At 50.2% G+C, this 26,507-nt stretch overlaps 1 protein-coding gene across 1 annotated transcript in view; it reads right to left on the minus strand.

Annotated features, from left to right (window-relative positions):
- The window catches only part of LOC137669471 (hydrocephalus-inducing protein homolog), an 88,057-nt gene that overhangs the window by 11,697 nt on the left and 49,853 nt on the right, over nt 1-26,507 (minus strand). The window contains exons 10-18 of the mRNA XM_068411571.1: nt 21,750-21,849; nt 16,922-17,040; nt 14,035-14,258; nt 11,118-11,194; nt 8,668-8,903; nt 7,732-7,832; nt 6,658-6,793; nt 6,007-6,171; nt 2,467-2,619 (exon numbers count right to left, since the gene is read on the minus strand). Coding sequence (XP_068267672.1) covers nt 2,467-2,619; nt 6,007-6,171; nt 6,658-6,793; nt 7,732-7,832; nt 8,668-8,903; nt 11,118-11,194; nt 14,035-14,258; nt 16,922-17,040; nt 21,750-21,849 — 1,311 coding nt within the window. The remainder of the gene's footprint in view (nt 1-2,466; nt 2,620-6,006; nt 6,172-6,657; nt 6,794-7,731; nt 7,833-8,667; nt 8,904-11,117; nt 11,195-14,034; nt 14,259-16,921; nt 17,041-21,749; nt 21,850-26,507) is intronic.

Genomic DNA, 26,507 nt, shown 5'->3' on the forward strand with positions numbered 1-26,507 from the left:
GCTGAGCCACTCTTGCTTGTAGGAGCATAATTGCCTTGAAGACTTCTACTCTTCTTTAACTCAGTTGGCCAACGGGTGCAGCACAAGATGACAAGTTTACTCTCCCTAGACGAGCAGAAGAACAATTTCTTCCATTACTGAAATGCAGCACTTCTGAAAGGGCATGAACCCATATAAGACACCTGACGTGATAAAAACCAAACTCTTCCCGATAGCCAGGTTTCAGGTGCCTTTTCCAAGGTCTCCTCCAAACTCCTGCTCCCCTTTTGAAGAGCCACATGCCCTGGACTGCAGCCTGTGCAACCCTGGGAGGGACACAGCCTTCCACCTTCCGCAGGGTTTGGTACAACCAGTCGCCAGCACAAGACTGAAAGCTCCTGGCCATGACCTCTGTTCATGACCACTGCCATGAATTCCCAGGCATGGCTGGCTACTGTGAACGGTTCCCTCCAGCTCTGGCAAGACCAAAGTGGATGGAAATCAGCAAATTGGTACTGCTGTGTTAGCAAAACACAGCCTTTAAAAACCAAGCCAATGGTTTACAAGTCTAAAGGTGAGCTTTCGGCGCCCCGCGAGGCTCTGGTGGGACAGCTCTGGAAAGAGTTAAGCCTATGCATCTTATCTTCAAAAGCTCTGCTCACCTTGGAAGAGACCGCACATGCAGGGCCAGTGCTGCCCATACCCTGGGAAGTTAATTTCACACTCCTTTCTAAAGAGCATTGCAGATCTCATCTGAAGGGCATGGCACTGTCTGCCTGTGTCTCGCTACGAGCAAACACTGACAGGCTGGCTAATTATTCGGATACTTGGGGAGGGGGAGGAAATTAATTTATAGTACATTTAAAACCCACTCTCTTGCCAATTCAAGCCTGCTCTGACTTCAGCGAGAGCAGCTGGAGAGAGCTACGAACAACGCTGCCACACTCTTCAAAGCCTTCCCTCCCCGCAGCCTGCACAAGTCACCCAGATAACACCACCATCACCCATCAGCCAGGACACCAAACAGAATCACTGGAGCAGCATCCCTTCCTCAGCTCTGGCTTTAACTTCATCTCCATGTTTTGCTGTCTCTCCATATGGCCGTTTCTTTAATAAAGGGAATGTTGGCAAAAGCTTGAGATAATAAGCAATGAAATTAAGTAAATGAAACAAATCCTGCACTAATGAGGAGAGAAGCGAGTGTGGGAATGGGAACTGCGTGTTCTCCCCTCGCTTACAGCGCGTTTGACCAAGAGCCGTCATACGCTGCCTGAAAATCAGTGACTTTTCTCCTGTGAATCCCAGTGAGAAGATAAACAGTTACAGCTGCTTTTTTTTTTTTTTTTTTTTTAAATAAACAAAACTTGGGTCTCTCCTGTTCTCTCAGCTCCAGTGGAATCTGATGGTAGCACGTCCCTGGGAAGGCAGCAGGAAGGTAACTACACATCTGGCTGTACAACCGCTGCTAGAAACCAGGCAGCAACGAGCTCCATCAGCAGCACAGGGCGCTGGTCAAGGATCAGGTCACAGGAGACAGGACCCCAAATTAGGAACCAGAGCACCATCAACTAGAAGAGGAAGTCCCAAGGAAGGTTTTCTCTCTCCTCCCTCATTACAAGGCAGCAGGAAACCACCGGTTGCCTCCCCGCGGTAGCACACAACAGCCCCAGCATGGTGGTTATGCAGGCAGAAGAAAGCTGCCACTGATTAACAAGAATTACACCCTAGGCCTGTCTTTTCTGTCCGAATCACACAGGTGTGATGTGCAGCTGCCGTCTGTGATGCCCACAGATGTCATTCTTCATGGCCCAATGAAAGGTCCCCGAGAAGACAAAGTGACAAAGAACAAGAAGGAAACGACCAAAGAAAGATGCTTTTTCCTCTCTGCCTTTCTGCAGGGAGAGCAAACGCTTCCATTAATCAATACAACTCCTTCACACTTGTCAATATGGCAAAAATCAGACACTTCGGGCAACAGGAACAGAAGATGACAGCAGCGGGAAGGAGGAGAAACAGCCACCTTGGTCAGCAGCCAGCCCCCAGCTAAGCTGCAGCGACTCCTTCACATTGACCTGTTCCTTCAGTCTTTACCCATGAAAAAGGCAAACCCTCCCCTTGCTGATCCAGAGGAGGCTCTAACAGCTGCCCGGCAGCTGGGAAAGCAACCTGACACGGAAAAGCACATCAGGCAGACCCAGGATCCAGGGGATGAGCACAGGATAACACTCTGGTCCCAAGGGTCACCGACCTGCAGATACCGTGGCAAGCAGGGATAAGCCAACAGACATCTTAGGGTATGAGGTCCCTGCATTCCTGGATTTGCCTACAACTATGCAAACTCAGAGCCAGGCTCCTCTTGCTGCACTGTGATGGAATATCTTGCTTTGTCTCTCAAATAGGGATATGGAAATGTTGTATATAAAAGTCAAGTCACATGCTGCTACAGACCAGTCATTTGTGTTGGACAACAGCCCCCCAGGGACTTACCATCTCTGCCCAGAAGTATGCAGGGATGACACTGTGATTGGAGAGGTGGAGAGTTTGGGAAGCATCTTGGAGAACCTGGATACTGCCGAAATTTATCTCACTCGGGTGCACGCAGACAACTGGTCCTTCTCCAGTGCTCACTAACTTGATTTTCTGCTCCAGGAGGTAGGTAGGAAAGAAAAAACACACACCATGGAAAGTTAAAAAAGATCAGACAGTTCAAAGGGGACTCCTAGACTGGGGGATAATTATGGCTGCTTGAAGTTTTCAGTGTTATAACTCTGATGGAGAAATCCTGGAACAAGTGTGGGATCTGGAGCGATCCCACCTGAAAGCCACGAGCTCTCTTTATCCAGGGGATAAAGAAACCCAGTTTCCCACGCTTGCTTTTTTCCCCACTTGCATTCACACCACCTCCACCCTGTCAGCTCGCCTTCCTCTACCCTGTGCCTGCTCCCAGCCCTTTTACTGCTCCATCTTGCCCCAAACCACCCTCCCCGACTTCTGCTGCTGCACAGCCACACTTGGACAGTAACTTCTGTAACGTTCCCAAAGCTGCACCTGTGAAAACCAGCACAAGGCAGAAGCAAAGCAGGCTCTTCAGGCTAGAGATCAGGCAAGTTAGTTGCCTCTGACTTGTGTTTATGTGTATTCCTGGCATTATATGACTAACAGACATTCATTAACTACATCATTCAAGCAGTATTGCTTTCTTTTGACAGTCTGAGACCCCAAAGTTTTGTTCTTGCAGAACTGGCACAGACTATTGGAGGAGGAATGCGGATCCCTTTGCTAAACCACCTTCTCACACCACTAAAAACAATGAGAATTTATCCAGTCTGACGGGATTTCACCAATTCTAAACACCTCAACTCTTACCCAGGATCCGAATGCATAAAGCTCCCGACACTGACAAGCTGCTGTAGGATTCACTGGAGGGCACGGAGTATGATTTAACCACAAAAAGAAACCAGCCTCCATGATGTAAAACCTTTAAAGATGTCTGACTCAAGGAAGTGGCACTGACAGCTGTCAGAATCACTAGTCCAACTAGGCTAGAAGGAGCAGCATCCAGAAACGCTCAGCCCTTGACAGGACGCTGTGCAAGAGCCGGCCAAAAGTCATGTACCAAGGCTGGTACCTCAGAAAGATGGAACTGAAGTGATGCGTGATGATGGACCTTTGACCCCTCCCGGGAAGAAGGACCTGGAGGGAAGAGCTGTGCCTCACCAGCTGCCTTTGCTTCCAGGTGACAGCGGAGCAGAAGCAGCAAAGGCAGGGCAGGACCCTTTGCAGATGGGCAGAATAACATCTGGAGGATGCCCAGGCTTCAACAAGAGTGTGCACTAACAGGATATATCCTCACCAAGGAAAGGGCTTATAAAGAAACCCAACCTCTTCACCTGCAGTCTTCTTAAAAGGGACAAGAAAAGCCCTGTTCAATGGTGCTACAGGCAACGTGACACACGGGGACAGGGAGTAAAAGGAGATGGCAACTTTGCCATCAGTACCATGGCCCCACGAACACACACCCCCCCAGCACCACTGCTGGCTGTGCCGGTGGGTACGTGATGTCACATTCCATCAGGAATGAAGAGCATCTGTCCCTGGCAGCGACCGCTTAATTCTGATCGCAGCCAGCTGCCAAACCCCCTGCCCGTGGCACACGAGGCTGCCTCGCCACCAGTAACCCCGGGGGGGGTTATCAGCTCCTTAACGCAGGAGATGACTTACACCAAACTGAAGGTGGCACCTGCAAACAAAATACCAGGCGCCAGACCCACGGAGGGACCCTACCCAACCTGGATGAAAGACCTGTATGATATTTTACCGAACTGGGTAAGGACTTGGCAGCCATACCAGATGGGATAAGCTCAGACGACCAGAGCAAGCTTATATTTTGCTTTACTGGAACACACTGCAGAGATTCCCCTGAGGTAAAATTCGCATCATATGATCCATATGGGATGGATTTGCTATCAGTGCAGGATGCATAACAGGATGGCTAGTTGTTCTGCTAGCCCAGAGAGCTTTGGATGAGTTGGCTACTAGGGAACCACAGAAACTGCACCTAAACCATAAGGTAGTTCTATAGAAAACGCAAAGATTCTCACCAGAGAGCCAAAAACTCCTGTCTGTGCTGTTCATGTACCCAGAGAGGTTTCTACCAGCACTCGCCGGGTGCCAGCAGCAACCGAGCACAAATGCTGCACGTTGAAGATGGATTTACTGGGCACGCACCATCGCTCAATCTCGTGCTAGACGTTTCTTTAGGGACAGCTGGGATTCTCAGCTGAAACGCTCACCCTTTGGGCAAAAAAACTGACGTATTTATCTCCAAATAAAAAAAAGATTAAGGTAAACTTTGAAAGTAGAAACTGTTAACCCAAGGGTAAAAGCGTTGCAAGAAATCTGTAGTTAAAAACCAAGCTGACAGGTAAAAACCTGGTTATTGTGGTGGGGAGAAGCCCTCGTCTGTAAGGGCAGCGTGCCTTGTGTTTGTGAGCAAGTGTCAAACTTCAGACTTCTCTGCAAAGCCTGCATCACCTGGCCTTCCTGCTGACTGGTTTACATCCACAAAGGTCTAGACCGAGATGTTCAGTGGCAGCCAGGGGATTTAGCAGCATCATTTCAATTCATTTTAGTAAAAGTTCAAATCCCTGCAACTACTTTCCAAACGTCAGCCTTCCTTTCCGTTACAGAAAGCTTAAGGTTCCCAGGAATCCTCTGACATCCTCTTTCAGGCTCAGAGAGCTGACAAGACATTTTAAAACAGCTGCTTCAAAAGTTAATATCATTTTAAATTAAAGTTTAATTAACTAAATTTGTTCTAGATGTCAGCTGGATGAAGCCAGGGCACTACACACCACGGTCTCTTGCCTACATTTGGTTGTCAGCGCTGCTGTTGTGTACACCTGAATGCAAACAACATCTTTTAGGAGGCTTTAGTCCAAGAATGCTTTGCCTCTTCCATTTCCAAGCTTGGCAGGAAAAAAGTCTCTGTGCTCCAGGTGCGAGCGGTGGGGAGACTCACGTGCCTTTGGCTGGGGCTTTTGGCAAAGAGATCTGACGGATATTTCTCAGACGTGATGGGCCTGACTTTCAGAAAAGCTTAAACCCAGCTTTGCACAGGACATCACTTGTTTCTCACGCAGCGTTTGCATTAGCAGGATTCGGGAAGGCCCCTGAGTGCTCCTGAACAAAAGTCCTACTGAAGCAGCAGTTGCTGCTCATGTAATAGCACAGCAGAGCACGAGACCCAGGGATTGTGCTGGGTTTCAGACTGGCCTTGTTATCCCGTCTCACACATGCGTAATTAATTGCTGTGTCAGACACTCAGATTACCACCTAAGAGGATACCGTCCTTCCTCTCCTCTGAGCAGCAGCTGTTGCTCGTGCCATGAATCCCTCCTTTCCTTGTCCACACCACCCACATGTTACAAGTTCTTGTTTTCCCAGGAAGAATCATTAGCAACCGTGCCTGTACACTCCACACCCCACCAAGACGAGACGCATGAAGGCCCCATCCCGAGGACTCACCAGTGGGGATTCTTCTCTCCCAAACACCGCGACATGAGCAACGGTGTCCTGCTCTCCCGTCACCTGGACTTCCAGTGTAAACGGGACCTGCACCGAGCTGTGAGGCTGGATAATCCCCCATGAAACGGTGCTGGAGTACCACACAGCATCCTTCTCCTCCTGTTTCTATAGGGGACAGAATCAAACACAACTTCAGAGTGACCTTTGGGGAAACTTTAGACTCCTTAACATCTACCACAACAGCAATTCACACACATTTTTTAAAATCCCTACAAGAAAGCAGAAGGGCACAAAACAAGATGCAAGACTTGTATGGCCTTAGCATCCTCAGGGGGTCCCAAAAGCTGCTGCATCCACAAACACCCGCTCCTGTGCTTGCAGCCTCCTTGCAGCAGCTTTTCCTAAATTCTCCTGCACGAAAGCACCCCAAAGACTAGACTATAAACTGCTTCCTACAGTTTATATTCAGACAGGTTCCTATTTAACGGCTTCCTGAAGTTTATATTCAGGTATAAAACCTTTAGGTTTGCTGAGAATAGGAACCTCCCTGAATATAAACCCACAAGATCTTAACCAAAACCCTTGGGGTTTTTTTTTGCTAAGAAACCCCTCGATAACATTGAAGGGCAGGAGGCAGATACGATGTCAAACCTGAGGAAGAACCCTGTAGCAGCCTGGAAGGTCGCTGTCGTTCACAAGGGTCAGCATCTGCTGACAGGGGAATTTCAGAAAGCACCGTCCAAACGTCACGACGGGGTTGAGCGCTCGCAGCGGAGGAACCACACATCTGGCAAAGAGATGACCAAAAGGGCATCAGAGACACTGAGACGATGGGGAGTTTGTTCATTCCCCGAATAGCGTCAAACGGAGCAGAACATATTTGTCACTGCCAAACAGATGTTTAATACTCCTACAGCGATAAACCGCCTGGAACTTCTTTTTACTCAACAATCTCCTGTAAAAGAGGGGCAAACCCTGGGACTCAGCACCACAGAGGCTGTAGGGCGCCCAGGCAGAGCGCGGTGCCCTGTCCCAGAGCTGTCTGATGGGCACCTTTGCCCCAGGGGGCTTGCAAGGACCCTCCCAATGGTCCCAGCATGGCATGAGCTCGCCTTCCCACTAAGCACCAGCGCTCACCAAGGCTCAGGGAACACAAGACTCCAGTGGCTCAGTAAAAACGACTCCCTCCTCTCCCATGCTGCTGTTGCCCTGCCTGAAAACTCAGCCCCTTGTCCCAGCGATGGAGGGCACAAGCCACCACCTGCCCTACGCAGTGGGTGATCACCCTGGCCCCATTCCTGTAGCTACCTTCTGCACGCGCCTTCGTTAACTGAACCACACACCAGCTTTGAGCGGGCTCCTCGCTGCGTCCCAAATGAACGTTGCATTTTGGTCACAACCCAGCACAAGTCCATCACTTGCAGGAAGGAGAGGGGGGCCCTTTGGATATTTGTTACACCTCAAGCACCAAAAACCAGGCCAATAACGAATATAATTACTGTTCCCTTTAGAAGGCAGCTCAGGGCCACGCCTGTCCGTTGAGCCCAGGTGCTTCTCAACACGAGCTGCTTTCAAAGCACTGCTGGTTCACATCTAGCTGGGCAGAACTAGCTCATTAAGCAACGCTTCTCCTTTGGAGCTGGAGCCAGCAAACCACATGCAAGGCAGCGTGCTGGTGGTGGATGCACGAGGAGAGACGATGAGCTGCAAGGAAAGCGCCGATACCTGGCTGTGAGGAGCAATTCCGACACCTCCTCGCCAACACCATCCACATCCACCACGAGTGCCAGCTCGTACGTCTTCACGGTGTTGGAACACAGGGTGACCTGGCAGAAGAGAAGGGCATCAAATACCCCATCACTCCTAAAAGCCCTTGTCCATGTGTGCTGTCCTCTGGTTCTCGCTCCATGGTAAGGAAATGGAGGGTTTTGCCCTAATTCTTCTGCTTGTCCACGTGTAGAGCACAGTGTCTGGGAGTAATGTAAGTCTTCTGCCAGTATCTGCTTCGTTAAATACACCGAGCAGTTATCAGAGCATATGTAAGCTACATTAAAGCACAATTAGACTAATGCTCTACTCACTCTTGTATTAAAATTAAGGGACTAATTGTTAATCTCGACTACATTAGCATAAATCCAGAGGAAATCTGTTGACTTGAGCCTAATGAGTTCAGCTTTACAGTGGGAAGCTGAGGGCAAAACGTGGCCCAGCAGACGCTGTGCAGTTCACTGCTGCCAGAGCTTTTTCAGTCCCCACTGGAGATCGCTGCAGTGAATACAGCTCCTTCTGCTCCACGGGAGAGGAGAAACAAGACCGGGAAGAAAAGCAAACTGCTTTATACAATGACATCTCTCTTGAACAGCCACCTTCTGTCCTCATCCTTCCTCTGCCCACTTTAAATCAAAGAAACCACTCTAAGCAGCTCAAAAAACACATGAATGTCTTCTGTGCCTGACTACACGGTACAAGATCTTCAGCTTATGATTTTGGAAACAAAACAGTGCTCCTTCAGAAGTGTCCCAGCGTAACCCAGCCAACAAAAGCCTGACACTAGTGCGTGTATCTTACTCACGCTATGCTACCAGCACTAAAGCCCTCTCATACACCAGTGAAGCTTCAGCTCCACCTGCTGAAGCACGTATGGCTGCACTCGCCGCATACCTGAATATCCTGGACTCCCTGGGAGCGGACGGTTCCTCTGCAGGGCGTTACGGTAAATTCGGTTGGCCTGATGGAACCTGGAGCTCCCTTTCTCCAGGACTGGCGAGTGTTGTCTGACACCTGACCAACACTGGTAACGCTGGGCTCTCCCGAGCCGTCCCCAGGAATGCGGAGGTTGAAAGTCATGGGCACCAAGGAGGTGTTGGTGAGGCGACACGACAGGGTGCGAGGAAAGCCTGGGAAAGGGACACAAATCTGAATTTATGCACCAGCCATCCCGTGATTCCTGGGGTGAATATCCTGTTATGAGAAAACTCTGCTTGGAGCTTAGCTCTTCTCAATCTGAATTACAGCTAATGGAGAAACTAAGCAAGGAATTCATCAGCACTTATGCTCATCACAGAGACTGCTCCCTCCCTTGGCAACGTCCAACCCCAGAAGCTTTTCTCTCTTTAACCGAGAAGCGCTCCCACACGCCCCAAAACCAGCACCAATTATTTCTCACTTATGAGTGTGCCCCCAGACAGACCATTTATTCTGAAAATTCAACCCATGAAATTCCCTGTTAACTCCGGGAACACTCCCACAGTTTTCAATAGATAAAAGCAGTGTATTGTCATCAAGGAGAAGCTACAGCAAAAGAAAGCCTGGATGAAACTGGGAACTACAGCATGATGCAAAGCACTCTCATGCAGTTTCTCTAGGCAGGATCCTTCAGGCATCTCCTGTTTTGGGGCAACCAGACTGAGCACGGGACAATTTGCAGCCCACTTCACGGGAGACGAGCCTGGTCCTTGCTTAGAAATGAGCAGGACCCATGTCTCACCTCACCTGACGAACATCACGTCCATGCTGCAGACTGACTTTGATTACCGCCCACAAAGGCTCACAGCACTTGAGCTTTGATACCAGCTCTGTGTTATGCACCGGCGATACAGCCATACCCGAAGGGGACGTTCATAGAATCACAGAATGGTTTGGGTTGGAAGGGACCTTAAAGCCCATCTAGTTCCAACCCCCTGCCACGGGCAGGGACACCTTCCACTAGACCAGGTTGCTCCAAGCCCCATCCAACCTGGCCTTGAACACTGCCAGGGAGGGGGCAACCACAGCTTCTCTGGGCAGCCTGGGCCAGGGTCTCACCACCCTCACAGCAAAGAATTTCTTCCTCACATCTCATCTCAATCTCCCCTCTTTCAGTTTAAAACCTTTCCCCCTCGTCCTGTCACTCCATGCCCTTGTCAAAAGTCCCTCTCCAGCTTTCCTGCAGCCCCTTCAGGCACTGGAAGGTGCTAGAAGGTCTCCCCGGAGCCTTCTCTTCTCCAGGCTGAATGTTCTGCAGAGACAGGACATCAGCCCACAGCCTGCTCTGGAGTGGACATCTGGCTTGGCTGGCCAGCTCTGCGAGGAGGAGACATCTCCCATGGCCTGCTTACCAAGTGTTACTGGAATATAGCTGTGGAGGAAAACCAACTGCAGACCCAGCAGACAGCTCATCCATGCCCATGGACAGCGACCACTGCCCACCTCCAGCAATTACTCCAGCGTGGAGGCAGGAGGTGCACAAAAAGGACAAACACAGACTTCACAATCCCACCCAAAGTCTCCAGACCCAGACAACAGCAGCACGGCTAAAAGAAGCGAAAATACAACATCTGCCTTCAGCTGACAAGGCCTCATTAATGCAGTCAGATGAAGCAGGATCAATCTCCTGTTGCACAACCATATTTCTGCCCGGCGTGTTTCCTGCTGGTTTATTTATTCAAAAGGCACCGAAGCAGTTGCAGAGCGGGGATGCAGGGAGGGGAGGAAGCGGCTCAGGAAAGGTAATGAGTTTGCTTCAGAAGTCCATGAACAGCATGAATACACAGAGGCATCCTGGGCACGGAATGATAACGGCCCTTCAATCAATCCACGATCGATTCCACATTTAAACTTTAGATCGTCTCAGTAAAAAGCCTTTTGTGAGACGGAGATGGAGAACCAGGATCTGCATTTCAATGGAGATGCTCTGGATGCTCAGCCACTGGCTCTGTCAGCAGAGATGGGCTTTCGGTGGGGAAGGAGAAGGAGCCCACGTCTCTGAGGACATCAGTGCCTGATGCAGAGCTATTGCTGGGGCATATTACCTGGGAGGTGCTAGTGAGGTCAACTAACATCTCACACTACAGGTCAGGTGGGTAAATGGTGTCCTTGCCTTGCAACAGGAACATTTACCCAGAGCAGCTACAGACTAGTGTGTGGCTTAAACTCCCTTCTCCTGCAGCCCCATCCCCTGGGACCTTCTGGGACAAGGACTTGCACAGTCATTCTGCTGCCAAGGATCTGCAGCCCTGGTTCTAACACCCTGGAGGCTGCTAAGGAGGAACACAAGTGACAGATGCTCTCGTGTTCAAGCGCTCCGTTTTGGTCATGCACAGACCTCTCACCCTGTGGTCCAAGCCCAGGGCCACACTCATCAAAGGAGACGTCACCGAAGCTGAGGGAAGGTACGTTGAAATGAAGAGTCGGTCCGATGACGCAGCCTCTGTGAGGACAAAGAGAGGCAGAGGAGGCATTGGCTTGGTTACAGAGAACTGCAAAGCTTTCAGCTTTCATTACTGCTCCGGTGGATAAAAGCTGGTCTCAGAACCATGGTGGGTTTCAAATCAACCCATCACCCATGTGCTCAGCATGGCATCCCTGCGGACAGGAGACAGCCAAAGCAAAGTGATCAGCGGCTGATAGCTGCTGATGTGGCTCAGGGCACCACATCACACAGGGGGGCAAGGGCATGGCCCCAAGTTGCTGCTGGCCTGATGAAGGACCCTGAACAACTGACCACTCTGTGCCTCAGTTTTCCCATCTGTAACATGCTGACACAGAGGTGTCCACATAAAAGTGGACTCGGAACTAGCCTTCCCAGCTGCAGGTTCCCTGCTTTGCTATTTCTTAGCTGGAACTGGTGTTTCCATGTAGCATACGAACATCTTTTCCTCAGAAGACCTTGATCCACACAATCATTAGGCAGGCAGGATTTTGAGGTGTGAATCCAGGGAGGCACCCAGACACCCACTGACCTCAACAAGAGCAGCAACAGTTCTACACAATGGACAGTTGAATCTTGGAGGAAAGTATCAGCTTGCCACCAGCGCACCAGCTGACACATCCAAGAACAACACATCTTAAACCACCAAACGTGGGTGCCCTGAACCCACCACACCTCATTGCCCGACCTTAAATGCAGCAGCCAGGCTCCAAACTCCAAAACTCACCAACATCCACTGACATCGGCACTCAGAGCTGCACAACATTCATTAATTGATTTAATGGTTGATGCCAATCAATGCCAGCTCTGCCTCTTAGTTAAATCAGAGACCACAGCGAATGGGGCCTTCTACTTTATTCACAGGACTGCCACCATCCTGCAGGCGGGACCTGTGTTCATCCGTGGTGTCCCATTTCCAGCTCCCTTTCTAAACACCAAACAAACAAGCACTCAGAACCTTGTAAGGATGGTTTCCAAGTAAAGAATAATCATCTACAGTTTGGGCATCTTCTGACTGCATAGTCAAAAAGCACTCAAAACTGACTTTCAGGAGTTTCAGTCCAATGCTAATACTCAATTCTTTGAGCTTAATCAGTTCCTGAGAATCAATCAGGTAGCAAACCCTTGCTGATGATGAAGTTCCCTCTCCAAGGACCTCACATAATCAGACCTACCCTCCCAACCCCTAACAGCTTACTTTGGACGGAGCAAAGGGAGCAGACACGCTTTCTATCATAACACTTTGCCAGGAGACGATGGAAAACTACCTCCAAACCAACCACGACTGGGGATCACGCTGGGAAACTGCTAAGGATGAGCCTTGCCAGGCAAGCGGGGAAATGACTGCCATTTCTGCTGCGTGCTCAAGGAAGTTAAACCTGAACAACTGCCCAGGTGGCTCAGGCGAGGAGCCAACCCCGAGCTCTGTGCCCAACAGCTGATAGTGGTACAGCTTGCAAGAAACAGGGGGGAAAGGCAGTGGTTTTGGCAACAACTGTGTCTTACAGTAGCATTAATTAATGCACTTGTGAAGGGAGATCCGGGTCCTTGCAGAGCAGGAAGGATAACAAGGTGGGAAAGGAACCACTTGAACCACTCATCCCCATTCCTTCCTTTGCAGCCCAGCGTCCCACCAGCCAGCCTGCCTCCACTCAAAAGAACTGGGAGTTTTCCTCTACGGAGGACTAAATCCAGTGCTCACAGCCTCCCAAAACGGAAGCTCAGCTTGACCTGGTGGGTGGACATCTCAAAGGAGTTTGAAAACGAACAGCTTGAGTTGTGGGGCTGGAGAATGAGAGATAAGAGCTGGATAGGGATCCTTGAACCAAAGGCAAGACAGAAATCAAGGAGGCAGGTGACATCTCAGAGTGGATGGCAATGGGAATTAAAGCTGAGGGACAGCTGTGTGGGAGCACATGCGGATGCTGGGGTACCATGACATGGGCTGCACAGGAGCCACCATCAGATGGGCTGCACAGGAGCCACCATCCAGAAGGAGAGGAGCACAAGGATGGGGAAGAAAGAAACATAAGCCCAGCAACCCTCTTTCACCGAGACATAAGGTCTGTACCGAGCTCAGGGCTGTGTCAGCAGAACAGGGCCCAGGGGTCATTCTGGTGACCACCCATTTTGTATGCATTATTCACAGAGGATTTGAAAAACACTTCTCCTGGCTGCAGAATCACCCAGGCTGCCCCATTTCTCAACTGTCTCCAAAGCCCCTTTTGGTCTTGCTGTGTGTTCAGGTGGGACATCCCAGACCATCTACTGCCCAAAGCTGATACCACCACACTGTCTGCTGTGGCCCAAGGGGGAACGAGCTACCTGTAGGAAGGAGTCACTCCAGCTCCTGGGTACCCGGACTGGGCAGCAGGCATCTCCACACCTCTCCTGTGCAGCCTCCAGTCAAACTTTTTCCAGCATGGGTAGTCACTTAAAGCCCCAGGGTAGATGTCAAAGGGTCACAAAAGGAACCTACTGCTGCCAAATTCTGTACAAAGAGCATCCTGGAAAGTCACAGAGCCACCCTGGCTCAACCATGAAGGGAAAGGTGACCCAAGACTTTCAGAGTTAAACTGGGTATCGAGTTTAGGAGGCACAGTCATTGCCCCTTGCAGACAATTACACTTCATCATTTGCTGCTGCAATTGCAAGGTTCAAACTGGAGTCAAGGTTAAAAAGCCTTGGCTCTTCGTCTCAGCTCTGATCCTACCATCCCCACACTAAGACCTTAGACAACACCTTTTTGTCTCTGTTTCACCATAAAATGAGGTAGGTGGGAGATGACTGTTCAGAGATAGCTACAGATGGACCCACCAAGCCTCCACAACCCTCCTCACCTGATAGTCAAGGTCACAGGCTCAGGGGATCTATTCACATTGAACCTAAATTGTTCCGTGAACTGCCCCAGGATGGTGGAACTGAAGGAGATCTTGATGGCTTGGAGCCCATCCGGCGAAATGGTGCCCGTCTGGGGAAGGAAGGTGAAGCAGGAGCCCAGAGCTGTAGCTGGAGGGACCAAGTCGAAGGGAGCATCAATAAGTCCTTTGTTAACCAGGTTCGCCTGCAGCAACAAGGAAGCAAAATCGAATGCATAAGGAATCCTCCTTTCTTACGGAAGGCTGGTTTGTTTTCTGATTCAACAATTAACATCTGACTAAACAATAAACAGAACAGGCAGAAGATACTTGTGTCGCTGCTGCTGCTTGGCAGAAGCCAAAGAAAATAGAAGGGGACAAGTTTTGCCTTTGGGTTTTCTCATGCAAAGCAGTGACCAGAGTCACTTCTCTCTCTGCAGAGTCACAGTCACGCTCTGCTTCACGCAAACAGAGTCACTCTGGGTTTGTTGCGCTGACACAGAGCAGTCCGCTTCGACCTGCAGCGCACAGGACCTGCTCAGCATCACTGGGGTGACTCAGACCTGTCCCTAAGAGCAAGGAAGGGCCACTGCAGCACTACTAGTGAACCACCAACAACTGCTTCTGCTCCAGGTGAGTCCGACCCTGCCGAGGGCAGAACACGCTCAGCTCCCATTGCAGCCAACAGGTTTATTATATGTAGAAGACACCTCAGGTCAGCACTATCACCAGCTTCAGAGGCACTCCCCAACTCTGCGAAGGAATATAATTTAGGTTTCTTCCATTTTTTCTTTAATATGGCAGTTTCTCAGCCTTTGCTCAGACAGACATGTCAGGAAAGGATGGGCGTGAGGTGCACAGCGGCTCCAGCTATTCCAAACAACTTCCCTTTCCTAAATATTCACAGCCACCGTTATTAGAATAACCTGCAAATTTAGAACCAAGCCGTGTTTTGTTGAACACTCGAGACACCTACTGCCGCAAACAAGTGACACAACCCCGCAGCACTCGCTGGGATTCATTCCTTTTCACGTTGCCCACGTCCGCCCGTGAGCACCAGCGTGCTGTCTGTCACCGACAGCCCGACCCAAAGCAAAGCTGGGCAGTCTCTGATTGCGGTAGGGTGAAATCCTGCCATTGCCAGGGACTTCTCTATCTACTTTGGATTGCTTTTCCCTAATTTTCATCCTTGCAAAACCTGTTAGAAAAAAATTGAGACAGAAGCAATGTCCCTTATTTTTTAATTTTGCAGCTGCTGTTGAAAATATTCACATATTCAAACTCCGCACTGGTAACTTGAAAACTACTCTCTCATGTGTTTTACATCTTAGTTACAAACCACACTGAGGGATCACAGAATCACAGAATCACAGAATCAACCAGGTTGGAAGAGACCTCAGGGATCATCGAGTCCAACCGCTGCCCCTACACCACCCTGTCAACTAGACCATGGCACTAAGTGCCATGTCCAGTCTTTTCTTAAACGCATCCAGAGATGGTGACTCCACCACCTCCCTGGGCAGCCCATTCCAATGTCTAATAACCCTTTCTGTAAAGAAATTCTTCCTGATGTCCAACCTGAACCTCCCCTGGCAAAGCTTGAGGCCGTGCCCTCTTGTCCTATCGCTAGTTGCCCGGGAGAAGAGGCCGACTCCCACTTCACTACAACCTCCCCTCAGGTAGGTGTAGACTGCACTAAGGTCACCTCGGAGCCTCCTCTTCTCCAGGCTAAACAACCCCAGCTCCCTCAGCCGTTCCTCGTAGGTCAGACCCTCCACTTCACCAGCTTGGTCGCCCTCCTCTGAACTCGCTCCAACACCTCAACAACTTTCTTAAAGTGCGGGGCCCAGAACTGAACACAGTACTCAAGATGCGGCCTCACCAGTGCCGAGTAGAGAGGGACGACCACTTCCCTAGACCGGCTGGCTACACTATTCCTAATAGAGGCCAGGATGCCATTGGCCTTCTTGGCCACCTGGGCACACTGCTGGCTCATGTTTACGCTGAGCTGAGGTTTACCCCCAGCCTAGCTGCTTAGGAAAGCACCAACAGCATCACCTACTTATTCACATTTTCTCAAGTAATGAAAATAATAAATTGATAGAGAGAATCAACAAAATATCAGCATTAAAAATGCACAGAGCGCACAATATTTTGGTGAGAAAACACCTTAGCATGTCCTGCCCTGCCACAGCCCAGCTTTTGAAAGTGTCTAGCATGAGGTATTGCCTCATTTTCTACCTCTTTCAGTTGCTCTTATTTTTTTGCAGAAGACTTGACACCATTGCGGGGAGGCAAATATGTAGAAAGTTCCTTTGCTCCCTTTCCACAAATGCTTTGCTCTTTATAGAGCCAGTGATGCACCAAGACTGAAGTGTGGCTCAAACTCCCCATTTCTCTGCACGGGGCAGCTCTGAGCCAGGACGGCTTTCCTCTGACTCCCAGGAACTGGTAGGATGCACTTAACCGAAAACTGTTTGCAACAGACTTGAGTTCAAACGCAGTAAATTTGCTCCAGCTGCTTTTTACCAGCCGGAGCACAAAGGTGCATTGCATCTAGGGCTGAAACAAAAGCTTCTGGACACTGATCTTTTTGACCCACTGTTGCTTTCACGTGTCAAGGGGAGATTTTTTTGCAGGAAGCCTCCCAGCTGATCTTGAAGGGAGGTTGCCAAAACCCATGGAGTAAGGCTTTGTGAGCAACATATACACCTTTCAGACCCCATCAAAAGTACCCAGATGCTGTGAAACCCCCCAAATGTGACCGTTATGTCTGAGTTGCCAGAAATCCCGCAGGTCCACGAGGCTCAGGGCTGCCCTGGGAGCCATCAGGATCCAGCCCAACCCCTGTGAACCCCTAAGTACTCACCTCATAGCTGTTGGCTGAGCCAATGAAGACCTTCCCGATGTCCAGCTGGTCAAAGCTGAAGCAGAGCCGGGGCCCTAGGCCTTCTCCTTTGATGAGCAGGGGCAGCCTGGGCTCACGACCTGGGGAGAGATTTTCATTTCAGTACAGTAATTCCCTCTCTTATCCTGGATTTTCCAGGCTGCCTCAGTGCTAGTCCCTGACTCTGTGCTGGATGAGACCAGCTCTAGATGCTCCGGGAGAAGATATAGGACTTCTCTGTTCCCTCAGGAGATTTTTTTTGGGGCTGGTTTTCATTTCTAACCAACCCCTTGGGCTGGTTTCTAATCCAGCGATCAGTTTGTACCCTGAAAAAGTGACGCTGAGTTTAAACCACGATCACTGAACTTCTTCCCATGCGCTTAGATAAGCTCTGAAATCCAGTGAAGGCACAAAGCTCACAGAACAAAACTGAAGATAAAAATATGCCATCTGTACTGATGTACTCAGAGACAACAGCACAAGAGCAGAGAAACACGAGCCCAAGAAGGTGAAGCTCCCTGCTAACGGCGATACGCACATCCCAGCGCTGCCTGGAGCAGGCAGAGCATCTCAGCCACCGCCTGTGCCCAACAGCCAGCTCCGTACCTGGGTGCTCAAGGGCTCGCCTCCTGCTGCAGCACCTAAATAACACAGGGCTTTGTGATCTCCAGAGTTCCCACCACGATCCCAGAGCTCATCTCTGTAAAGACGCCTCACCTGAAACACGCTGAGCGGTTATGGAAAACCAGCCTCCTCACTACTGAGATCAGACAAGCCATAAACGTACTGCTAATACACACACCCCCTGCTGCAGAGACCCAAGGCTCACAGCTAAACCCTCTGATGCTAATTTTCTTCCATAAGATGACACAGAGCAGGATCTTTCAGTCTGAAGGCTGTTCTGAAGCACCAGAGCAGCCCAAAGTGCCTGAATCCCAGCTTGAATTTCAGCTTGGCTCTCCCTGCCATCCCATTCTACTCTGCATGGGAAGAGAGTAGCACACGGAGGAGAAGAGAGCCCCAAAATGTTGTGTATAACCTGCAGTGTAGCTTTTGTGCAAAAATATTCCTCTTTCCTTCAAGCTGCTTTCGGGCCACGCTCACCATTTATTAAAGATCAGGGCTTGAAGGCTGCTTTTAAAAAAAAGTCTTTTGCGTAGTTAATCGAGAACATCCAAAATGACTTTTTCTTGGAAAGAGCAGCCCAGGTGTGACCCAGTGACCAGACCACAACTTGAAAAAACACTCTCCTGGAACAGCCTTGTCAATGGTTACTGACTTCTTGATCTTGCAACCACGGGATGAGGATGTTCGATAACGTCCAAAGCCAGAAAGAGCGAGCCAGGGAGCTTTTATTGAATTCAACATCTTTAAGCGGAGCCAGCCAAAGCCCAGCTGCTGGCAGAGATGAGAGCTATGTTTCACAGCTCAGGCATTAAGTGGAGAGCTGTGCATTTCTGCTCCACAGATACTATAAAAGAGGCTGTATTGGGTGCTCACTGTCAAAAGATTTCTCCACTTGCATCACACGTAGCTTCATTTTCATTAAAAACTCTAGGTCTAAGCCATGAAAGCTCTTAGGAAACGGCAAAGATTTCCAAGTGACAAGCTTTTGTCCGTGATTATGCTGAGACACATCCCATGGCCACTGCAATGGAAAACTGAGGGGCAGATCTTCCCCTTCTGCACTAGGTCCTCATCCTCATGGGCGAGGGGGAATGGTTTTAAACTGAAAGAGGGGAGACTGAGATGAGATCTGAGGAAGAAATTCTTTGCTGTGAGGTTGGTGAGACACTGACCCAGGTTTCCCAGAGAAGCTGTGGCTGCCCCCTCCCTGGCAGTGTTCAAGGCCAGGTTGGATGGGGCTTGGAGCAACCTGGTCTGGTGGAAGGTGTCCCTGCTCATGGCAGGGGGGTTGGAACGAGATGGTCTTTAAGGTCCCTTCCAACCCAAACCAGTCTGTGATTCTATGATCCTCTCCTGAAGGTCCATGGAAACCATCCTTTCTTCTAACCCCTATGTTGAACTTAAAACTTAAGGAAAACCCAGAAATTTTGCTCTTCCTCCTTCCAGGTGAACCTCAGAGTGGGCTTTTCCCAAGGGACGAGGAGCAGACTAAACTACAGGCAGCATTCAGGAGAGCCAAGAGGGGAAAAAAAGAGAGCATGTCCTCCTTTTTGCTAGGAGCTAGAGCTTTCAGGAGCATCCAGCCTTTGCCCAAGGCCTGGGTACAGCTGGGCTGTGACCCTCTGATGCTCCCACCATAACATGCCCTGGAGGACACAGACCAAGGGCACCGAGAGGCTACAGCCTCCTCATCCTCAATCCCAAATCCACACCTGGTCACTGTGGAGCAAGAATTTGGATCTCAGTAGGAATGATACCTTGGCACGTCATGCAGGATGCACAAGTTGGCATTGCTGCCTTGCTTTCAAATAAATAGGCGTGTAGGTGGCCCAACAGCACAGGACTTCGGCAAAGTCCTTAACTTCTGTTGCTTTCTGACACTCAGTTTCTTGGTCACAGCATGGCCCCATGTTTTGTGACTGGCTTTGAACGTGATTCTCATCAGACCACGTCAATAAATAGAGATCCACAGTTTTACGTGATGCAGGACATCACAAGGTAAAGAAACGATCAGCATTTGGGATTTTGCTTCTCCCTGCAAGAGTGGCTTAGAAATGGGTTTTGGAAGAAATCAGATGAAACCCAATACATTTCCATAGGCAGAAAAATCTAAAAAATAAAATTTAATTTTAGGTGTCTGACCCCCCGCCGTGTGCTTCCTTCTGGCACTCAGGAGTCACGGCTTTATTTGCATGAATAACTAAGTTCATTTTGAGCTTAAATATTTGCCAAGAGCAAATTTCAAACCACTTCTTAACTGCCAGCTTTGCAAGTTACCCAGTGCCCATCAGCTCCCTAAACCACCTGATCCCAAAGCATCTGCTAAGCAATTTATGGAGGCACCTGCAAAAAAAAGTGGAGGCCAGCAAAACCCCTTTCCAGTGGGGCAGGAGATGCAGCTGCACAACTCACAGTGCTGCACTGGGGCAAAGCTTCCAAATATTCCCCCACCATCTGTACACCACGCTCCGAAGGGATTTGTGAGTGGCGTGCAAATGCACGAGGAAGGCAGTCACGCTCCTCAGAGGAACCAAGAAGCACAATTAATTGACTCTCTAGTTAAAGACGGCTGTTTTCTTCTTTAAACTCTGTTTGCACCCAGGAACCTTGACTCTGGGACAGTTTCCACCCTGACAATACAGGGGGGATCAGCTCTGTTTTGTAAGGGATGGGGGGTAGGTGCATCATTTAAATGACCTCCTAGACGTCCTCTTCCAAGGAGCCAGTGGAAGGGTCAAGCTCTCCTGAGAGCCCATCAGGGTCTTTCCAGAGCAGGCTCCTCTTCCTAAACACAGATCATTGGCCCAGCTCTGTTTCCTACAACTCCCAGACCAGCTCAAGGGTTGCATGCAAGTAGTTTTCCTATTCCTCTGCAACGAAAAAGCTCTCCTGGAGCAATCCCTGGAGATCCCTGCAGCAAAGTGATGGACACCCCCCTCACCAGAGCACAAATCCCAGAGCCAGGAGCCACAGCGCTGAGCGAGGAATCCCTCAGGAGCAACTTTTTAAATCAATCCTTCCCTTCCACAGCTCCAACAACTGCAGCTGGTGGGCAGGAAGACAGTTTGTTAACACAAGCCCTGTGTAATTACTGGAGGTGGCATTTGCCAAGTAAACCCTGCGCAATTACTGTATAAATAAAAAGCTGCTTCTTGACATTTGTATCCGTCAGCTTGGAGCAGTAAGGAAAGCAACAAAGCAGCTGGGTTAGTGATTCCAGCACCCTCCGAACAGGAGCACCACGGGCCTCACACCTCTTCCTCTTAGATGAGGAAAACCAGCATGTTCCCTGGATGGCAATCTGACAGCTCTCTCCCACTCTCCAAATACACCTTAAGCAGCACCGTGCAGAGGTGCAGAGGAAGGACAAGGTAACCTGAACCACGCAGCTTGCTGCAAGCACTCCCTGCCCCGTGCTAGCACAGCAAAGCCATCACCTCTGTAAGGGCAAAGAGGGTGTAACTGGGGTGGGTCAACAATAGCTGCTCCCAGAAGCGCTGTCAAATCTTTTTCTGGAAGACAGGATGAGCATAAAGCTTGTCTGGCAGATGCTCGGACTCCGATTTTCAGGCAGGGTGTTCACCCTGCTGAGTACAGCAAGCCCTGTGCAACGCTACCCGTACACACTGTGGACTTGGAGCCCCAAGGTGACAGTTCCCATGCAGGGAGAGCAGCCCGTGGTGCTGGCCAGAGGTGGTCCTTTGGCAGACACCCCGCGCTCAGCAGGGCTCAGCCACCTGAGGTTTGGCAGCGCCCGGGTAGCGGGAGGTGAGCCAGGGTCTGGGAGCACACTGGGAGCTCAGGAGTCTGATGCTGCAGCCATGTAATAAAGACTCATCTTGGAGGTAAATGGTCTCTAGGGGTTTAGTGCTCACCCACCAAAGCTGTTCTGCTGTGCAGCTCTTCGGCCTTTACAGATACCTCGCAGCAGAGCAAATGCTGGCAAACCCACGGCATGAAAATTTATCCCTTCACTGCCTTGGTTCTCCTAGGATCAGTGACCCAAGCTCACAGCCAGGCATCCCGAGGGCTGGCCCTGGGACAGGAGATCACCTGGAAGCTACAGGGACAGTGGGCATGTGCAGCACCATCGACCCTTCCCACAATTACACGGGAACCGCTTGGGCTGGTTCTCTTTGTGCCTCGCCTTCACGGTGGGTAACAGGAGAGAAAGGAGCTGTACCTGAGATGTCGCAGTAGACCTCCTGCTGATAGACTTTGGCTTCTCGGGGTTTAAAGATCACATTGATTTCAATCGAAGAATTTGGCCAGATATCTCCCTCCTGAAACAGAAGCAGACAGCACACCATTTACCTTCAAACGTTACATTTCTTGTTTTCAACCACAGCCCTGGAGCCCATATTTAGAGCATCAATGAAGAGCAAGGAGCAAGTAACACTTACCAACAAAATTTATAAGAGCTTGGAAGCAGCTGCAAAAAAAATTTCTGAGTCCCCTCCCTTTACTGGTATCTGGTAGAGGCATTTTGTTAAATTAGGGCTATAACGAAGCAACCAAACTGGCTCATACTCCAGCGAATCAAGCAGGATTTCTTCAGAGGTACCAGCTGGCCTAAGGAAAAGGCACCTCTCTCCTGCAAACCTTCCCGTATATCCCTGTATCACTACGGCTCCGTGAATGCTTTTACTCAGACCAGGAGAGATTTAACACCTCCAATGGATTTTTCCATTCTTAGTTACGAAGGTGCTGCCTCCTCTACCCTTCACCTCTACACGTATTCAAGCAGATATCGCGCTCGGGTGAGCCGGGGCACTCAGCACCCAGCAGAACAAGCCCTCGCGCCTGGGGATCAACGAAGAACAGACTCCTTCCTGATGACAGCTGCTGCAAGCACTCAGCCAGCACGCAGGCTCTTCCCAGCTTCTCTCCCAAAGAGCCCTGACACTCAGTCCCAGGGAGCCTTGTTGGGCATTTTCAGAGGCACCCCTGGTTCGTGAAGGCTCTCACTCGCTTCTTGCAACTGGTTTCAACCAAGGCACCACTTACATCCCATCACCCCCTACCACTACAAATGCCTCTTCGTGCATTTGTTGACATAAATATATGCACCCCTGACAACCGTAACAATACCAGGAATGAAAAATGTAGCTTCGAGAAGGAGACAAGAAGAACTGTGTTATTTTTCTATCAACAAAGCGAGGCTTTGATTCTGCTTGCTGCTGGGTACCCTCAGTACTTTGTCCAGAAGAGTCTTGAACTGACTGGAGCCTCCGGCACTCCTGCAGCATAAATATTAAATAACTATAATACTTCCCATCGACTCAGCGCTTACAGCTCAAAGGACAGTCCCCACAAAAATTAAAGAGCTGTGACATGGTGAGTTATCGGGCTGTGGCTGCAAATAATTCCCTACTGCACAGTCTGCTCGGAGTCAACAGAGGGAAAAACAGGCGGAGAAAACTGTTTTGAACACCAACAAACCACCACCACAATAATAAGAAAAGGGAAGTCAGAAAGAATAAAGTCACTTGGATTCCTCTCAAAACACAGAGCAAACATTTCCCAGATCAAATGTACTTTGTGTTTCTACGCAGCAAGCAACTGGATGAAAACGAAGCCTCATTATATGGCCACACACTTGCTTGAGGAAGCAAATTGGGGACATCAGGTGGCAACCCACAGCCAATGTACGAGATATCAGAGCCTTTGGGGCCCCTGGGATGCTGCAGGGACTGATCACCCCCAGAGTTCTCTCAGATGTGCAGGAATAAAAGCACTCAGGGTGCTCCCAACAACGTACGCTCTGCCATGATGCCTGGAGCTTGCCTAAGCCAAACCACTGAGAAAAACATACTCGGATGATAGATCTCCCTGGCTTGGCTAATGAGAGTCTAATAACTCACCAGTGCTCATCGCCGCACTACCAGGGGCACACAGCTCAGAGTGTGCGCTCGCTGTCAGACAGACAATGCCTACCACAACCTGACCATCCGATTTGCTGGGACTGGGTGACTTCTTGCAAGACTTTGGGATCTAGCTGAAAAAACAGAGTGAGATTTTTCTACCACGTCACATTTAGTGCAACACTGGCTGCTCTAAAGCAGAGTTCATATGAACAAGAACGAGGTCTCCAAGAGCCAAATCATTCCTGGGAAACAGAGAGCATCCTTCCTTCCACCGAGGCCAGAAAGCAAACTCCTTCGAGCCTAACGCAGCAGTTATCAGTCTTTCAGGTCACCTGTCTAACAAAGCCCTGGTTTGCTGCTCGCTGCTGGATCGCAGGCTGGTGGCACTCACGGGTCTATTTTAGGTGCCACAATCAGATATATCGGCCCTGCAGACACTTCGGGGCAGTGTGGTTATTACTCAGACGCTGACAGAGGCAATACATCTCCCGTTAATGGAAGCAAGCGTAATACAATTCATAGGCAAAAACAAAGCCAGGCAGGAAAGGAAGAAAATTAAAAAGACCCGTTGGCCTGATGAATATGTATCTGCCAACAACAGTGCGGTTTTCTAGCCGAGCGAGTTCAGCTGACTGTGGGATTCAATGAGCTCCAAGGCCAGCAAGTCTGCAACAAATACAACCGACACATCGATCTACCCCACTGCTTGGAGCACAGTCACAGCGATACATCACGGAGGCAGCGACAGGGACGGCCATGACAGGGCAGGGGACCCAGGAACGCGGCGCCGAGCCAGAAAGCAGGGACAAGAGTGGGAGATGGCTCAGGAACAGCACGTGCTTGATGCTCACGACAGCTCTGTCTTGCTACGAGCTGCACCCACGTCACCTGTCCTGCTCCGGTCACTGCCAACTGAGCATTGGGTGACAGGACCAGGATGGCAAACCTACCTGTGCCACTAAGCTCTGGCAGCCAGAGCGATGCTCTGCGTGCCTGAGCCCCTAACGCGACCTGCGCAGCGACGATCCCCACTGCAGCGCTGGATACGCACAGGGAGACATCGTGACTACAGCAGGAAGGAAGTGACAGAAAGAGAACTTCATGAAAAGAATATTTCAGTCAATTCCACTTCCCCGTTTTACAGCATCCAGAAACAGAGGCACAGCAAGGCCTCCAGTCACTGCAGAGTCCATCCAAGCCAACGCGATACATCCAGTGCTCCTCTCAGGGCAGCAAAAACCTTCCGGGAGCTCCTCTGGCAGGGCAGCACCCTTAGCCCCAGTTTCTCCAAGGAGGTCCCAACATACAGAAGGAATAAGGGCTGAATAAAGCCTGCATGCCCTCAACTGTCCAGAAAAGATGTGGGAATATTCACTCTGTATAAACTTGATATATCTAAATCAGATCATCTACAGGGAGTCTCGGGCTACAAAACCTACACCCCCTTGAATGCAGAAGCTGAACATCCCAGGTTCTCCACCAACCTGAAACACCCCAGTTTTGTGCCAAAGGCAGGCAATGAGGATATCCCTCCTCCTCAGAGTAATGTAAAAAGCTGTGATAGTCCTCACATCGCACCACTGGTCTACTAGCCCCAGGAGTGCATGGCTACATGCTGTCTCATAGCCCAGAGAGCAGCCTCTGCACATGTCCTGGGCTCTCTGCAGACACCGAGCTCGGTACCGAGAGCTTTCCCCTCTCAGAGGAATCCCTTCTGGTCTTTGCAGCTTTCGATTAAACCAGTTTGGGATAACAATGCCACACTTACCCTGTTCTCAGGGGACACTGCCTCGTGCCACAAAATTGCCTTGTGCAATATCAAATCTGCTTCAATATCCTTTCTTTCTCTCTCCACCATGGGACCTGGCCCCATTCAACTCTTGTCCCCACCTAACCCCCAGTAGTCCAAACACATCTGTCATAGGCACCAGGTAGCTGGACCCTGGCAGAGCCAGGACTTGCACCCAGCAGGACATCTCAAATCAGCTCCTGGAGAGAAAACTCTGCCTGCTTTCATCTTTGCAGAAGGTATTTGGAAACCACCTTGCAAATGAAGGCACGGCCCTGTCAGAGAGCTGGCTACCCCAGCTGGGACTTGCTGTCCAAGGCTCCCTCTGCTTAGGGCACAGAAGGCAGGAGAGCAATACCAGGGCTTTGCAAGCTGCTCTAGCTGCCTGCTGGTGTCCACGTGGGATAGGAGACATTGCTCAGGACCCAAAGCCCTAGTTGTCCTGGCCTCCTCCCATTCCCGCATCACCGTTGCTGTCAGAAGGGGAACCAGAGCCGGGTCGGTGCTCTCGGGGCGTTTATCTGACTCTGGAATTGGATCCCGGCCCAAGACAGCCCAAACTGAACATCAGAATGGTGAACTTCCACTGCACCAAAAAAACAGAGCTTCAGCAAGAACCCAGGAGGACACTGCAAGTGCACATCTCCACCCAGCGAGGGAGAGGGAGGGAGTCCCAGCAGGCGTTATTCAGAGCGGCTGAGCTCCTGCGGGGATGATTTGCTCAATGCCACCAAGACCACAGTGATTGCTGCAGTGTTGCTGGGATCTCTCCGTACACTGTATAATTAACCAGTGTGGGAGAAGCCTGGAGCTTTGGGCCAATGTCATCTCTTCTTCTACAACCTAAAGAGATGAGGGTGCAGCACACAAACCTCCCTTGCCAGGGATGATGTCTTGCCATGCCCCAGGAAACCGCTGAGTGATGCGCCAAGATCCAGACACGGGACAGATCTCTGTACGTCTGAGGAGCTGCTGGATCCCCCGGCACAGTCAGACAAGACTCCTCGAAGGCACCAGAGGAAACAAGCTACGGAGTAGCAATAAACCCATCCTTTGATACGCATCAGCACAGCGCTCTGGAACAATCCTCCTGCAGCATTATGGCTGGAGCCTTGCGCTCGTACCTTCAGTCCCAAGAAAACCTGCACCAGCAGTTAACAGACTCAGTCTCTAGAGCTCCTGACTGGAAATCACCCTTCTCTGCAGGATCCAGTGTACTTGGTCAGAAGCCTTAGGCAGTACGTCCACAGACAGCTTCCCTGTACTGTCAGTGAAGCCATAAGCC

The sequence above is a fragment of the Nyctibius grandis genome, chromosome 12, assembly GCF_013368605.1.
Source record: "Nyctibius grandis isolate bNycGra1 chromosome 12, bNycGra1.pri, whole genome shotgun sequence".
Taxonomy (NCBI): Eukaryota; Metazoa; Chordata; class Aves; order Nyctibiiformes; family Nyctibiidae; genus Nyctibius; species Nyctibius grandis.